General features: G+C 42.5%; 1 protein-coding gene across 3 annotated transcripts in view; it reads left to right on the top strand.

Annotated features, from left to right (window-relative positions):
- Nucleotides 1-17,680, top strand: part of KCNAB1 (potassium voltage-gated channel subfamily A regulatory beta subunit 1) — a 234,994-nt gene that overhangs the window by 204,160 nt on the left and 13,154 nt on the right. For all 3 annotated transcript variants that reach the window (XM_073359609.1, XM_073359610.2, XM_073359611.2), the window contains exons 9-11: nt 12,836-12,921; nt 15,930-16,050; nt 16,935-17,029. In XM_073359609.1, coding sequence (XP_073215710.1) covers nt 12,836-12,921; nt 15,930-16,050; nt 16,935-17,029 — 302 coding nt within the window. The remainder of the gene's footprint in view (nt 1-12,835; nt 12,922-15,929; nt 16,051-16,934; nt 17,030-17,680) is intronic.

Genomic DNA, 17,680 nt, shown 5'->3' with positions numbered 1-17,680 from the left:
GGGGATTCCCCGATACAAGGGCCCTCTTCCAGATGCTCATACTCTGTAGTCTCAGAAAGAAGAGAGGCCCTGTCCCTCTCACCGGCACCCAACCTGCACTCCTGTACCGAGCCAGTATAGAGCCTTAGGACCTAGATCGATGGACCCAGTTGGTGCAGAAGGAGAAGAAGAGAACCCCCTGCCGGTACAGGCATCTTCTTCTTCATGCCTGGATGAGGCAGTGTCTGGGGCGTGTGTATCCCCCCACACAATGACTTCACAGCTCACCAGGAGCTGTTGAAAAGAGTGGCCTTGAAACTTGGGCTGGAAGTGGAGGTAGTCAAAGAATCCTCCCGCAGCCTGGTCAAATTTTGACCACTGCAGGCCCTTTGAAAGTGACCCTCCCTCTCAATGGGACCATTATAAGACCAGTTAAAGCCCTGTGACAAACCCCATCCTCCCGGCCTCCTATCACAAAAAGGGTTGAAAAGAAATACTTTGTTCCCGCTCTAGGCTGTGGATACTTGGTCTCTGAGGCCAATGAGAGGGACAGACAGAGTTAGCAAGGAGTGACCTCCAAACCACAGGATGCAAAGAGACTAGACCTTTTTGGCAGAAAGGTTTATTCTACAGGGAGTCTACCGCTCTGCATCTCCAACCAGCAGACATTGCTGGGGAGATACAGTGTTAATGTTTGGGAGTTGATGTTGAAGGACTCTGTTCCCCAACTGTCAAGACAGGAGTTCTATGCGCTGGTGGACAAAGGGAAATCTGTGGCCAGGGCCTCCCTACGGGCTACCCTGGATGTGGCAGTTTTGGCAGCTAGATTCATGGTGTCTACAGTGGTCATGTGCAGATATTCTTGGCTCCAATCCACATCTCTGCCAACAGAGGTCCAACAGTCCATCCAGGACCTGCCATTTGAAGTCACTTCACTCTTCTCTGAACAAATGGATGCGAAGCTTCACAGCCTGAAGGCTTCTAGAGCCACCCTCAAGCCCCTGGGTCTCTGTGCCTGGTGTCTTCGATGAAACACTGCAGGCTTCAAAAACTGGTCCACTTCTCAGCTCCACCACTGTGCTAGGACCCGTTTAAGAAGCAAAAGGGGGCTATAAACCCAGACAACTGCTCCCACCTGCTTCAGCCTCGCTACCGGGCCCTCACTCACAGATACTTGGGAAGCTCCAAGCAGAACTTTTGATGGGGTGCCTGAGGGCATTATACCAGTTCCTGTACTGGATCCTGCCCCCTTTTCGTTTTCAGACCGTTTCTCCCGCTTCAGCGCGACGTGGTCCCTCATCACCTCAAACTGCTACGTACTGAGTACGGTGGAGGAAGATTACACTTTCCAGTTTATTTCCATCCCTTCCTTCTATCCCTCTTCCCCATCCCTCTTCAGGGCCCTTCTCATGAGCCACTTTTAGACCAGGAGGCGCAAGCCCTCTTCCAGGTAGGGGCTGTGGAGGAGATACCTCAGAGCTTGAGATGGAAAGGGTTTTAGTCCCTTTATTTCTTAATCCCAAAGGCCCAGGGGGGTCTCAGACCTGTCCTAGACCTTTGTTTCCTTAACAATTATCTCAAGAAACTGAAGTTCCACATGGTCTCCCTGGATCCAGGGGACTGATATGTTATTGCCTCCCTGGATCCAGGGGACTGGTATGTTGCCCTCAACTTAAAAGATGCCTATTTTCATATTTCCATATTTTTGGGCTACAGAAGATTTCTCAGTTTTATCATGAACCAGACCCATTACCAGTTCACCACCCTCCCCTTTGGCCTGTCAGCAGCCCCTCGGGTATTCACAAAATCCATAGCAGTGGTGGCAGCCTTCCTCAGAAGGTGAGGAGTGCAAATGTTCCCTTACCTCAATGACTGGCTGATCAAGGGATGGTCCAAGGCCCAGGTGAGGGCCAGCATCCACCTGGTCTAAGCTACTTTCCAAGCCCTGGGCCTGCTAATAAACAAGCAGAAGTCAATGCTCATCCCCGTTCAGAGGATAGAGTTCATTGGTGCAGTGTTTGATTCCACCTGGGGCAGAGCATTCCTCTGAGAGGCTTGCTTCCAGGTAATATCTCTGATATTGCAGATCAAGGCCCACCCCATCATAACAGGCCATTTCTGCCTCAGACTATTGGCTCATATGGCCCCATGCACATACGTGATACAGCATGCGAGACTGCGCCTCAGACCCTTTCAACTGTGTCTGGCCTTGGTGCACTCACCAAACTGTCATCATTTGGACTTTGTGCTTACAGTTTCCACCCAGGTCTTCACCTCCCTGGATTGGTAGAGGATCCCCCAGTTGGTGGTCTTGGGTGTTCCCTTCATCAGTTCCCAACCCCCAGTATCCTTAATCTCGGTGACTTGAGCACTTCAGGACTCAGGGCCTATGGTCTCAGGAGGAGCTCTCCCTACACATAAATGTCAGAGAGCTCAGAGCGGTCCTCCTAGCATGCCAGGTGTTTCTACCCCAGATTGCACGCAAAGTTGTATGAGTCCTTACAGACAACATGGCAGCCATGTTTTACATCAACAAGCAGGGAGGGGCACACTCTTCCCCACAGTGTCAAGAGGCCATTCGCTTGTGGGAATTCTGCGTGATACACTCAGTCCACCTCGAAGCTTCTCACCTTCTGGGAGCCTGGAACAATCTGGCAGATTACCTCAACAGCTATTCATCTACATGATCTCTCCAGACTGGAGAATTTCCAGGCCTGGAGAATTTTATGTGGGTCTTGAGAAATAAACAAATTTTTTTGAGCGATTAAGATAATCTAATTCAATTTACCTGTGACTGAGAACAGGTTTGACCCTTTGGAGCATGTCAGAGTTTCTCATTGAATCATGCAAATTAGCAAGGAAAAAGCCTCTGAGTCATCTAGTCCACTCTCTGCCAAAGCTGGATTGCTCCCAGAAGTTCTAAGGTGTATCAAATCACTTAAAATTCTTATGTTAGGCATTGGACAGCTGAGTTAAATTTTTTTCAGAAGACTAATTAATTTACATTCAGAAAATCCGTTGGTGCAGATGATTGTAGTCTCCAAGGAGACAGACAAAACTCTGCTAATCTAAAAAGGTGAGACTCATAGTTACTATTATCAAAAAGTAATTTTTTCTGTACCCAAAGCCAGTGGCTCTCATCTTTCCAGACTATCGTACCCCTTTCAGGAGTCTGTCTTGCAAATTCCCAAGTTTCACCTCACTTAAAAACTACTTGCTTACAAAATCAGACGTAAAAATATGGAGGCGTTACAGCACACTGTTACTGAAAAATTGCAGACTTTCTCATTTTTACCATATAATTATAAAATAAATCAATTGGAATATAAATATCATACTTACATTTCAGTGTATAATATATAGAGCAGTATCAACGAGTCATTGTTTGTATAAAATTTTAGTTTGTAGTGACTTTGCTCGTGCTCTTTATGTAGCCTATCTAGGGGAGTTTATGTACCCCTGGAAGACCTCTGTGTACCCCGGTTGAAAACCACTGCCCTAAGCAAATACTAGAACGTTTTTATAATGAAAGTAATTCCATATCAGGTGCAGTATTCAACCCACATTTATTTATGAAAGGCTCAAATTAGTTCACTTAAGAACTAATCCCCTTGTTTCCCTTCCTCTCAACTCCCAATATTGTCATTGTTTCATTTCCCACATCCCTTGGTGACTCTCCAGAGTGCCAGGTCCTCTTTTACCTTCCCCAACAACCCTCTAACAATTTCCCTTCCTCCCTCTCTCTCTCACTACCACTAAAAAGTGGGGGTAGGCCATGTGCCATGTGAATTACGGCTACTGAGTTTGCTAGTGCAGACAGTGTCCAGTAGGCTCCTCATTTCTGTGAGTCATCTGTACAAATGCACAGCCCACTATGCTCAGTTTAAGCAGCCTCGCTGGTTGGCTCTGGATTCCCAGTTAAAATCTCAGGAGTTCTGTAATGGCAAGTACTCTGTGGCTGAATTAAAAAAAAAAAGCATAATCTTTTACAAGGACCTAGAAATCACTATTCAGTTTCATAGAAATATCTAGAGACAGGCCCTGGCCAAAATCCCAAGTCACGATCTGGATCTGAATTTGCAGCTCAGAACTGTTTATCTAGTGGCCTGATGTTGCACATTAAATGCGAACACTCCAAAATTTACTAAAATTCAGTATGAGTCCAAGTCTCCTTATCAGAGATATTTTCTTCTCTCTTCTGTAAAATGATTTCCCTTTTTTAAATGATTATAATAATAATTCCTTTTGAAAAAGAAACAATTCCTTGATTACAAAAACAAATATTGAGGCTTCTGGGTGGGTATATTGCATTTTTGAAGCTCCATGCATCATTAATCAGGTTTGGTTTATTATCTTGTAACTCTAGAGTGTGTAATTTTAACGAAGAGGCCTTTCAGGAGACCAGCACTTCAGTTATGGATGTTCTAACACAGGGATTTAACAGTTCACAGTTTTAAGCAGCAATAACCAATCTAAAGAATGCACTAGCTCTTTACATTGAAAATAATTCAATACAAACTACAGAAACCAACTTTGGAATCTTCATTTCATTTCTTTTTTGAAAATAAAATATTTTTGGATTTCCATGGAGGCAGCTCATCCTCTGTGGAAGAACCTGTGGGAGGTGCCCAAAAGAGGCAATCCCTCCATGGTCCCTTTGCAGAGTTCATTCTCTGTCATTCCATTAAAGGGGGCCAGGAGAATGAGGTTTATGCTGCAGGGCCAGTCCACAGCCCATGAGGATTTGCAGGAGGCTTGGGCTATCTACGTGGAAGTGCTTTGCCTCTGCACTAGTTCTGCTTCCTTGAAGCCCCCACCTCCACTGGAGCCATGCTACCAGGGATTTCAACATTGGTGGCTGCCTCCATGAAAAGGGGTGCTCTCCTGAAAAGGTAATATACCTGCGGGTTGCATTCTGTTGTTTTTATTGCTTAAGATTCATGGAGCTGAAGTGGGAACAGTGTGCATCTCTCCCCTGCCAGCCTAGTCTCCACTCTTTAGCCATGCGTGGACATGAGACCCATGGAGAGGGGTGGTTCCACAGAAGTAGCTGAGCCCTGCTTCCTCACGTGAGTGAGATGATCAGTGTGTGGAATATGTCCTCCCTGTTCAGACAGAAGGAGGATGGAACTGAGCCTTGGGAAGAAAGATATAATGGGGACCACTCCTCTTCTTTTCTGTCTCAGAGAGACAGGCAGGGGGAGGACATTCCCTGTGATTAATAAGACACAAAAGAATACTACATGGTTTTTATACTTCTTATACCCCTCATGTCATGGGATTTTTAAACACAGTTTTTGTAGCAGTGGTTACAGAAAGGGGAGCTTTTAAGAATCTTTTTCTAGCTAAAAATAAATCACTTTTGTTCAGGGTTATCAAGTGGAAAGTGATGTTATGTAGCTGTTAGTCTGTGGCCGTGGTCTGTGGCTTTGGAATGAGTTATTGCTCTCTTCTGGGCAAGGAAAAGTTTCATGGAATCGGAATTAACTTTGAATTTAGATCAGATGTGACACCTCACCTGTACCAGAGTGTTACTTATGAGAGCTGTTGTTAAGTGTAGAAGAACCAAAAGGCATTTGGAATTTCTTAACAGTATCTTTGTGTTCAGCAGAGAAAGAGAGATTCCCAGAGTGTAAGATCAAAACAGCAGCCTAACAGCTTAGCAGCCCGCACTCTTCTCTGCAGCTGAGAACGCAGCTTAATAAGAATACAGGTGCAAGCAGATAAACAACATTCCCTGTTGAGCCTAGTCACCTCTAGTCAACTGGAAAATAGCAGCTCATGTGAGTTCCAGGTTAGCCCATGTCTATTCATTCTGAGGAGTAAGGCACTGGCCCAACATTTGACAATGCACAAGGGGATTGCTGCACTCATAGAGATCCCTATTGAAGTCAATGGGAATCTGCACATATTGTCAATGGTAGGATCAGGACTAACTCTTTAGGTGCTGAATTAAAATATTCTGCAAAGCACATGCTAACAATACTTTATTTCTAATACATCACGGGATTCACAGATTAATAGCAATTGCTTGTGTGCTGTGTACACAACAGCATTTATATACAAAAGGAGAGGAAATGTTATGATTTGTGGTATAAATATCTGGGGCTTGCTTTCATACTCTTAAGTAGTAGAATTAAGTAAATTATTCCAGTTAATTATAAAATAATAATTGTTGTCTTCATTTCATCTCCTGCCACACACACCAATTATAAAATGCTGCTTATCTTTGGCCAAATTTTGTTTAATAAATAACAGTAATATAATAAATGAATAACAAAAACAATAAGCACTTCCATTTGGCCTTTCATCTGAGATGTGTCAGCAGTTCATAAATATTCCTAGCATCTGTGGTAGAAGAGGCACAGGGACCAGGATTTGACTCTTAGGAAATAATTTTAATCGACTTTAAAATTGTTACAGTCTGGAGGGGATTGTGTTCCAGATTCTAAATAATTATTTATTTACAATCGATCAACAACTTCCCCCCGCGAACCTGATAGCTACTGTTTCTGTAGGATGCTGACATATTTATGTTCCCCTGTGCAGGCAGCCAGCTAGCTAACAGAGGGAGCAAAAGACCTATTCTCTATTCGCAAACCTCTTCCCAGAACTATTCAAACATCACTACGGTTACATTTGTTAGATAAGATATACACTTTGCCATGCTGACTTGTGTTCTATTTTTTAAAGGCTAGGGGGGAATAAAAATCATCATTTACCAAAGAGGGTAAGAGACAAAGGTTAGAAAATGTTGTATTCAAACTTCAAGAAGTTATTACTGCAATAGAATCATAGAATATCAGGATTGGAAGGGACCTCAGGAGGTCATCTAGTCCAACCCCCTGCTCAAAGCAGGACCGATCCCCAACTAAATCATCCCAGCCAGGGCTTTGTCAAGCCTGACCTTAAAAACTTCTAGGGAAGGAGATTCCACCACCTCCCTAGGTAACGCATTCCAGTGTTTCACCACCCTCATAGTGAAAAAGTTTTTCCTAATATCCAACCTAAATCTCCCCCACTGCAACTTGAGACCGTTACTCCTTGTTCTGTCATCTGCTACCACTGAGAACAATCTAGAGCCATCCTCTTTGGAACCCCCTTTCAGGTAGTTGAAAGCAGCTATCAAATCCCCCCTCATTCTTCTCTTCTGAAGACTAAACATCCCCAGTTCCCTCAGCCTCTCCTCATAAGTCATGTGTTCCAGTCCCCTAATCATTTTTGATGCCCTCTGCTGGACTCTTTCCAATTTTTCCACATCCTTCTTGTAGTGTGGGGCCCAAAACTGAACACAGTACTCCAGATGAGGCCTCACCATTGTCGAAGAGAGGGGAACGATCACGTCCCTCGATCTGCTGGCAATGCCCCTACTTATACATCCCAAAATGCCATTGGCCTTCTTGGCAACAAGGGCATGCTGTTGACTTATATCCAACTTCTCATCCACTGTAACTCCTAGGTCCTTTTCTGCAGAACTGCTGCTGAGGCATTCAGTCCCTAGTCTGTAGCAGTGCATTGGATTCTTCCATCCTAAGTGCAGGACTCTGCACTTGTCCTTGTTGAACCTCATCAGATTTCTTTTGGCCCAATCCAATAATTTGTCTAGGTCCCTCTGTATCCTATCCCTACCCTCCAGTGTATCTACCACTCCTCCCAGTTTAGTGTCATCTGCAAACTTGCTGAGGGTGCAATCCACACCATCTTCCAGATATTTAATGAAGATATTGAAGAAAACCGGCCCCAGGACCAACCCCTGGGGCACTCCACTTGATACCAGCTGCCAACTAGACATGGAGCCATTGATCACTACCCGTTGAGCCCGACAATCTAGCCAGCTTTCTATCCACCTTATAGTCCATTCATCCAGCCCATACTTCTTTAACTTGCTGGCAAGAATACTGCGGGAGACCATGTCAAAAGCTTTGCTAAAGTCAAGGAATAACACGTCCACTGCTTTCCCTTCATCCACAGAGCCAGTTATCTCGTCATTAGAAGGCAATTAGATTAGTCAGGCATGACTTGCCCTTGGTGAATCCATGCTGACTGTTCCTGATCACTTTCCTCTCCTCTAAGTGCTTCAGAATTGATTCCTTGAGGACCTGCTCCATGATTTTTCCAGGGACTGAGGTGAGGCTGACTGGCCTGTAGTTGCCAGGATCTGCCTTCTTCCCTTTTTTAAAGATGGGCACTACATTAGCCTTTTTCCAGTCATCTGGGACCTCCCCCGATCGCCATGACTTTTCAATAAAGAATAAACAAAGCCATCATTAAAAAGTAGACACTCTTTGAATGACTATTTATCATATAACCCACTGTTTGAACATACTCAAAATTCTTTCACTATTCAGTGCCACGTTAGTTACCTGTTCATCATGCTCTTTATTGGACCAGAAAATGCTCACAAATTTAATTAGGCCTTTAAAGTGGGTGAAATACAGTGTGGCTATGTCCAAATGAAAAAAAATGACTGCAAGATCTACTGCATCCTTCCTTTCTATGGGGGGAAAAAAGAGTCTAATCAAAATAAAATGTAACAAGCTACCAATGAAAAAATAAGCTGTACATAAAATATAAAGAAACAAAAGCATGGTAAGAGGGATAATTTCTAGTTTGATGAGATTTCTTCTCTGAGTATAGATGGAGACTTTATGTTTATCTGTTTCTCACTACCTGCAGAAAAATTCTCATAAAAACTCCCAAGATTTTCAGAGTAATCTACCCTCTGCCAAGCTTTTTTGCTTGATACCTTTACAAAGAGGATGAGAATGCTTGTGATATAAAAGGATACATGTCTTCAGGAACTGATACTCTAGACAGTTATATATGCTGCTACAAATGTAGTGTATAATTTAATAAGAAGCCACAGACCAGGCTTTCTCAATCCATCTAAATGATCAATAGCTATGATTCCATAATAACTTGACTGCAATTTAATAGGTCAAAAATCCATCACATAGATTTAAACTCCAATCAGTTTCTTGCAGCTTTCTTCCTTGAAAAAGACAGCTCCTGCTGGTTGCAAGACACCCTGTACTTTACTGATAATATGTTATTAAATATTAGGGATAGTTTCTTATGCCTCTCAGACTTCATCTGGCTTATTTTTGTCAGGTATCGTTTAAATGATATGCTATCAGAGTGGGTAAAAAATCAATCATGAGGATAAATATTTTTCCACATAATGGATTTATTTCTTTTTTAATACTGAGATGTTTTTGGCTGAATTGGGTTTCTGGAAAGAGGTTTCATGCAGCATTAAGTTTATAGATAAGCAAGGAAAGGGGTTAATTACTGGGTCCTGTGCTACAGAGGAGTAAGCTCTAATAGGAAGATTAAAGTTGTCAGACATCCTGCAGGATACTGTGCAGTGTGAGTCTCTTGATTTTTGGTGTGTTTTAAAGCCCCAGTTTCTGGAGTCATGTGAATACATAAACATCTCAGTTCAAACTAAGGCATAAGTGAGAACAAAGTGATGCGTAGGCTGAGTGAGGGTCCTCTGTGCAGTGGTGAATTTCACCCTCAGTGAGCAGTCATGGTACCTATGGGCTGTGTGTCCAACTGCTCATTTTTGCACACACACAGTTCTGAATATATGGGTCCAAGAACTAAATTTGCCTTTGTTTGTTGCTAAATTAACAATAGTGATTCTGAATGAATTACATATTCCATCCAGAAAGGCCGTTGTGCCCAAGCTCAGCAATAGACACAGCATTATTAAAGGTGGCCAGGATAGTGATTTTCCCATCATGATTAATCATGAAAATAACCAACCTCTTGTGGGCCTACACTGGGACAGAGCAAGAATTGAGACAGGACAAATTTGGTTTCCCATAAGCCTGAGTCAGCTAGCACGGGCGTGGGTGTTTAATTGAATTGTAGCCATACCCCATGACACTGGGAAATCCAGTCATCAATACATGTGGTGTGCACTGATTCAGTGTCCAGGGGCTTGCACTGATTGGATTTCCAATGTTAGACACCAAATAAAGTAGCACTCCCAGAGTGTGAAATTCCCCGCCATGGAAAGGGTCAGCAGTATTACTAACTCCAAATCTTCAAAAATCTTGAGTCAGGCCCCAAAAAACAAGAGCGTTTTCAAAAACAATAAAGTTGGCGTTCTTCGCTCTCCAGCCTTTAGGATACACTCAGGTAACATTTTCTAGCTTTTCTATGCAACCACGAGGGCCAGAAACTTAACTTTTTTTCTTTTACTGAAAGCTGAGATTCCCACACCATTGCTTGACTCCAGGAGCTGATGCTTTAAAAAAGCCAAAACACTGAATGATCAGTAGAAGGCCAAAACACTACTTAAGTCCTACTTAAGAGATCTACAGGCCTTGTGCTGGCCTTCTGCACAGGGGTGAATTTCACCCTGATAGAATATATTGCCCCACCCCATGTGATGTAGTAGATGACACAGTCGAGGAGCTTCCAAGTGCAGCCTGCAAGCTTAAGAACAGCCATGCTATCAATATTTGTGGTATAGCTGCCAAGCTGATCAAGCACGGCAAGGTTTTGATCTTGGGGTGGCTGACCCATGTTATCAACAAAGTATGGATTCATGAGAAACTCCCCAATACTGGCACTTTGGGATTATTCTCTCATTTTGGAAAGGGAAAGGTGATGCTCTCGAGTGCTCTAATCACTGTGGCATCACATTGCTTTCCATGCCAAGCAAACTGTTCATGCTGGTTCTTCTTGAGCGTGTTAAGACTACCATAAGGAATCTATGCCATCTACATCAAGCTGGGTTTATGCCCAGCCAATCAACCATGTAGCAGATTTTTACCATTAGACGAATTACTGAAAAAGTCCAAGAGTTTTGGTGCAGGAAGGATGAGGTGTATATAGCCTTTATTGATTTAAACTTCATTTGATTGATTCAAACTGCATTTGACTTTGTTGATCGTCATTCACTTTGTCTCTGTCTGTAAGCTGTTGTTGTGCCTAGCGAGCTCCTCAACCTTCTCATAGAAATGCACCACCAAAATGAGAGCTGTGTCCACTGAGGTATTAGGATGTCCAATTGGTTTGAGTACAACAGCGGTATCTGTCAAGGGCGCATGGCTGCCCCTGATCTGTGAAATAGCAGTGAAGACATGACGGTTCTGCTTTTAACTTGGGTTAGCAACTCGAGTTCAAGCCTATAGGGCATCCTGAAGTTGAACTCAAGCTGCTAACCTAAGTTAAAAGCCATGTTGCCGTGTCGTCACTGCTATTTTAACCCAAGTTAGCTAATGCTGTTAGCTACTCCGAGTTAAGAACACATCTCTGTTTGCGGTATTGACACCCTAAATTTAGGCACCCTAAATAAGTGGCCTGATTTTTTTTTAAATGTGCTGAGCACTCCATAGCTCCCATTGGTGAGACCCAGAGATTTTGCTGCTTTCTCAACCAGTGAGGTGAAATCCATTCAGCAACTTTGCTTGACCCACTTCTGGTTGAGGCATTCTGATCTAATGGACTGAGGAAGGAACTCAGGAGTCAGGATATACAATTTCTGTTTGTGGGGCTATCACTGACTCTCTGCGTGACTGTGGACAAATTAGTTAAACCTTCTGCACCTCAGGTACTCCATCGGTAAATGGAGAGAAAAATGCCTACCTAGATTTGTAAAGGTCTTTGTCTTCCATAGACTTCAAAGTATTATATAAGTGCTAAATTACATTATTAATGGTAAAAAAATATCACCTCTTCCATAGTCCCACATAGAACTGATAAGGACTGTAAAATTCAGGGGTGGGGGAAGGAGGCATAATCTAATACTTTGACTGACACACAGTGACGGTGTAAATGGACAAAGAAAAATCGGCTGTACTGATGTAACCAACAGTCTGATTCGCCAGTTCTATATTTCATCCCTGGCATCTGAACAATCTTAGTAAAAAGCAAGAAGACTGCGTGTATACTTGTGTTTTGTAAAATTAAATTAAAAAGAAATCTTCTGAACTGAAGTTTTTAGCACAGGTTTTTAAAGTCATTTCGTTTCCCAAACCTCTTCTACAACGCTGCCCTCTTGTGGTCTTAAATTTTAGAAAAATGTCATGAATAAGCATGAGCACATGTAATAATACTTTGTTTAATAAGAAAATTTACATTCACTACCCACCATGGTAATTCTCCTAAAATTTGCATGTACCATGCAGCTTCATCCATATACAGGAAAAAAGATGCAAACAGGTGTGTTTGAAGATGGAATATATTATTACATAGGCTACAAAGCTATTATTTTAGGGTTGGTTTTAGTTTCATGTTGATCATTGACCAAAACTGCTTAGCCCATTATGAACTATTAATAGCCACATATTTACTGTAAAGGTGGGTGGGCCCAGGGAAGATCCTTCCATCTGGACATCATCCATCCTTGGGAGATTCACAATCTCAACCTGGATCCAGCTGCTAACTTGGCAGCTGCCACCTATTTCTATAGTAGCCTGACCCCAGGGCTTTATTTCTTATCTCATGCATATCTTCTATAACTGGAACTCCATGTCTTTTTAGTGGTTACACCCCATTTACATTATTAAAGTGTATTCAAATCAAGTTCTAACACGCCAGTTCCAAACACCCAGAATTGTTGAGTTTGAAATCTGAAAACAAGCCTTGTAGTTTGGGCCTGACTCCCCTGTAAAGTTGGGTGCATGTACTAAAAAAGCAAACATTAATGATGGATAATATTAACATCCTGTTTTAGGCTGGTATTTATTTAGTGATCACTATATAATGTACTTTCGCATGTAAACCATCGTGTGCTCTGTTATTTACAATTGTTTGTAAATATTGTGTTAATTTGGGTGGTAAATAGTTGGATTAATATGAAATTTCATAGAGCTCTCATCTTTTTCTTCTTGTACAGAAATTGTCCGAGCAATGACACATGTGATAAACCAGGGGATGGCAATGTACTGGGGAACCTCACGCTGGAGTGCTATGGAGATCATGGTAATGTAACTTTTAAAAAAGTATCACCAGTTTCTGTTACGTACTCTAGATCACATTCAGGGCTGCAGAATTTGCCAAAATGCAAAGCAAAGGTTGAACAATAAGCACCTGTAGATGCTGGTTTTAAAGTTTCTGAGCTGGTTTTAAAATCTGTTCAGCTAAACCAATTTTAAAACCAGTTACAGTTGTTGTGTAGACCCACTTTTAGGTGTATTAAGGTGGCCTGACCTGTTTTTACTGAACTGATTTCACAACTCCTGTTGGAGTTCTCCAGATGGGCTCAATGGTCCTGGATGCTTCAATAAACTTCCCCAACAACAGTATCTGGGAATGTGTCCCATCTGGGTGCCAGGGGATGATGTTGCACTGAATATGATTCCAATATTGGGGAGAGTTTTTCCATGGATAACTCAGTCAGCTGGCCACACAGCCATATTAAATAGATTTGTCAGCATTACTATCCATTTCAGAAATCTCAAGACTAGAAGCAGACACTTTTCTAGTAAAAGACATTGTAATTGTTATCCCTTATTGTGATGAAAAAAGGTAGACCTGTAGAATTTGAGTCCTGACTGTTTAAGTCCCATAGACATTGAAGCCAGTTTTTCAATTCTGAGGAGTTCTTGCTTCGTCAACCAGGGCCAAAAGACGAATGAGCCTGGCATCAGTCAGGAGGTCAACGGGAGCTCAATAATGTATCAGTAAATTATAAAATCATTTGGCTCAAGTCTGAGCCTGAAGTTTACCGTGACTCTGAACTTGACTACATCAGGGATTTTTGCAGTGGTGTAGCTATCCCCAATGCACACCAGTGTATATGTACTGCGTAGATGCAACTTGGCCCTCGCACCAGGATAAGTCGCACTGGCACAAGCCCCACTTGACACCAGTGCTGCGCACCTACACTGGCTGTTTGTATGGGTACAGCTATGCTAGTGCCCAAATGTAAGTCCTGAATGTAGAGGAGCCCTTTGAAAAATAAACAATAAAAAGAATAGATTCCACGGCGGCTTGGTTCTTTCAGACATACTTTAGGCATCCACTGTCTGTGCATCGGTGAAAGCACAACCTTGTCTAGGATAAGAAAAAGGCTTTAGGTTCTTTTAAAACATAATAGCTGTGACAGTCTCCCCAGGGAGCCAAGAACTGTAAACTGCTGTGAGCCTTGCTGGAGCTTAAACTGAATGACAACTTACTGCCACACCAGTTTGTCTGCCTCATCAGCGAACAACTTGAGACTCTGCCAGTCTCAACCTTGTCTAAATCTTCACAGTGAACCCCTGTTCCCAAGTTCTCCAGAGCATCTCTCTGCAGTGTCCAGCTGCTATCACTGGACATTCAGTGAAATTACCAAGTCCGCTGCCTCCAAAGAAAGTGCACACACCAGCCAGTTAAGTTAGCTTTAAGTCTGCCCCTAAACAGCACTGAGATGATTTTATGGTAAAACCAAAAGTAAGTTTGTTAATAAAGAGCAGAGATTTAAGTGACAGTAATTAAGGATAATAGAAACCGTAAATGGTTTAAAATAAAGCAAATATAAAACATTTTCTAGAGTCTAACAGTTAACAGATTACAATCCTGGTCTCAGGCAATTTCTCACTTACTGTCAGTTCTCAGCACCTTCAACCCACATGGCTGGGGATCTACCTTTCAGAAAGCGCTGGCCTCTTTGTCCCTTAAGTGATGGCTTTTTGCTTCTCCTTATATTTCCCCAAAATCATTGTTTTGTTCCCAAAGTGAGGATGACCCCCTTGGGTTCAGACTCTGGTCATGCTGTTTGTTCTTTAGCAAGCGGGGGCCTTCATCCCATTGGTGTCATCACTTAGATGCAAATGTTTGTCCATTGTCTTTTGCTTGTAATCAAGCCATGTTGTTTCCTCCTTCCCCTGTTAGCTCAATCACTCTGTTTACCACAGATGCATATATTATCCATTGTCTTTGGCTTACGAAGCTTGACCCTGGCGGACTGTCCAATATACATTCCTTTGTCTAGGACAAATCTGTTAATGAACTTTACTTAGATTGCTTGGTCTAAACATATTTTAGAAGCATATATCCAGCACACCTACATAACTCTTGACATGCTAACTGTACGTACATCATACAAGAATATTAATCACTAGAAAGTCACCAGTTTTCATACGATACCGTATGAAATACTCTTTGGATAAATACGATGACAACAGTGTGTTATGCATAATGAGTTTGTCAGGCATGGTAACAGTTGTAGTCAGATAGAGAACCCTTTGCCAGTGGGCACTCAGAGGGTCACATTGGATAACCCATGTTGATTAACTGCTGTTTAAAAACTTGTTAGCTCCTAATGCAGACAAGTTGTAACACCTTTATCAACATGTTGGTTGGTTGTAGTCAACCCAAGGCTGCTGAGTATTGCAGCAGTGGAAAATGTAATGGACTTCTAGGATGGAGATCCATCAGTTTGAGGAATTTTGATTTCACCTTGTAGAGAAAAAGGAACAACTGTGTGTTGTGTTTTCAGAGCTAAGTACCATGAAAGCAATGTGAGCATGTATGGTCAGCATGTAACCTATATTTCACTGCAGTGACATTAGATCTTATACACGCCTACAGGTTAGTTCAGGTGTGACGTGAGCAGAATCTACAATTGCTGGGTATTTTTAATAATTGATTCTTAGGGTTACTATTAACCAGTAAGGGTCTGATCCAAGAACCTCTGAAGTTAGTGAGTCTTTCCATTGACTATAATGGGAGTTAGATCAGGTCCAAAATGCCCTGAGAATTTGTTGTATTTGTTTGAATACACAGAAAACAAAACATCAAAAAGCTATTTGAAAAGAAACTTGGGAAACGTGAATATCGATATTGCATCTGACGAGAATGTGGGAATCTACTTTGCAGCAGATTCTTTATACCTAAAAAGGTCTGGGACATGCACTGATTTTGTGGATGCTTAGTTGATTGATATGTTATATTCCACAAGGATAGTCTCTGTTAATACTTCATTTTATTTTACTGATTTTGTACAGGAAGCCTATTCTGTAGCAAGACAGTTTAATATGATTCCACCAGTATGTGAACAGGCTGAATATCATCTTTTCCAGAGAGAGAAAGTGGAGGTTCAACTGCCAGAATTATACCACAAAATAGGTAAAGTTTTGAGATTTGCTCTGTTCTCTCATTTCTTACTCTTGAGGAAATGATATGCTAATGGCAAGGATACAGAATCCTTTCCTGTATGTCCCTGTTAAATAGAAGTGTGGCAGAAGACAAACATCTGCCTAGCAATCCAAAGAGAGAGACTGGCTCGGTATAGCTCTAAAAGTAGATATCTGTTACTTTGAGATGCTAATTTCTAAAGCCCAAATGGTACCCCACATCTGTGCAGAAAGGGGGGCCACCCTGCACTCCTCTCATCTCTCCTGTGCTGAAGGGGATGCATCTGCCTCCATAGCACAATCTGCCCCTTCAGTGGCTCCAGGCCACTCCATGGAGTCTGTAGTCAGGGGTGGGGTGGAGACAAAGTGGGCTGGAAGAGGAGCAGATTGGCCAGGGTGCACTTTATCCTCCCCTCTGCTCCTGTGGAGAATGCACCAGCAGGACTATCTTTTCTCCAGATCCACTCCCTGGATGCCAGATGCAGTGCAGAAAAAGGGGTGAGACAGCATAACAAAGAGAGGTAGGGGGCATTGCCACCCATCAGTGAGACACAGGAGCCAAGACAAGGGGCAGGATTGGCATACCTCGATAAACTGGGAAGAAAAGGAGCCAGCATGAGGCAAGCAGCTGCCACAAACAGGACTGTGCCAGTTGCTCTAAGAGGGATCACAGAGCCTTTTTTAAAACTGTGAAATAACCTTGTCCAGGTCCTTTTAAGGAAGAGACTGTTGTTACCATTACACTGCCTGAACATCACTAATAACTGTCATAGGAATAAGCGGTACACTTGGTCTTTCGGTTTGCAGTCAGTCACATTTATGATGTACCAATATGTCACCAATTCACTGTAATTTCCTTATCCGATTGCTTGGTAGGAGTTGGAGCAATGACATGGTCTCCACTTGCCTGCGGGATCATCTCCGGGAAATATGGAAATGGGGTTCCTGAAAGCTCCAGGGCTTCACTGAAGGTATTTCTCCAGAGCTCAAGAGAAGGGGATGCATTGCCTTTGTGAGGGCTTGAAATGAAATATAAACTGATTCATTGTAATAAAGCTGCCCCTATGCCCAGCTCTGTTGATAGGTCAGCTCAGTTTCTCTGGCAACTATAGACCAGTAGGAGTAAAAATCTGTGTTAAAGAAATTCTCAGTTTCACTGCCACAGTTTAGTCCATTGTTGTGATCCTGTTGATTAGCTTTGTGGGTATTCTGGGCCAGATCCTTGCTGGTGTGAATTGACCTAGATGTACTGAATTCAGAGCTCTACCAGTTTACACCAACTAAGGATTGATTTGGCCTTCTTTATTTTTCTTCATTCTGATAACAGGGTTTTCCAGCCTCTGAGGGCAGAGCCTAATAAAACCATCTTGGACATAAAGATATAAAATTTAGGGGAGCCCAATTCTGGCAGTGCCTGTGCCTTACCCTGTCACTCTCCTGTTTGAAGGAATTTGATTATGTAGGCTATGCCTACATGATCATAACAGATATTCCATGTCCAGGACTCCAAAGGAAGTAGAATAATGCTCTGCAGCTGTCTAATCAAAGCAGGAATTGTAATGGTTTGTGCTCTCAAATGTATGTTTGTTCGAGACAGAGAACTTTATTTCAGAGGTTTTTAT

This window comes from Lepidochelys kempii, chromosome 9 (assembly GCF_965140285.1).
Source record: "Lepidochelys kempii isolate rLepKem1 chromosome 9, rLepKem1.hap1, whole genome shotgun sequence".
Classification (NCBI taxonomy): Eukaryota; Metazoa; Chordata; order Testudines; family Cheloniidae; genus Lepidochelys; species Lepidochelys kempii.
Note: the sequence above shows the minus strand (reverse complement) of the source record. Positions and strands in the feature narration are given on the sequence as shown.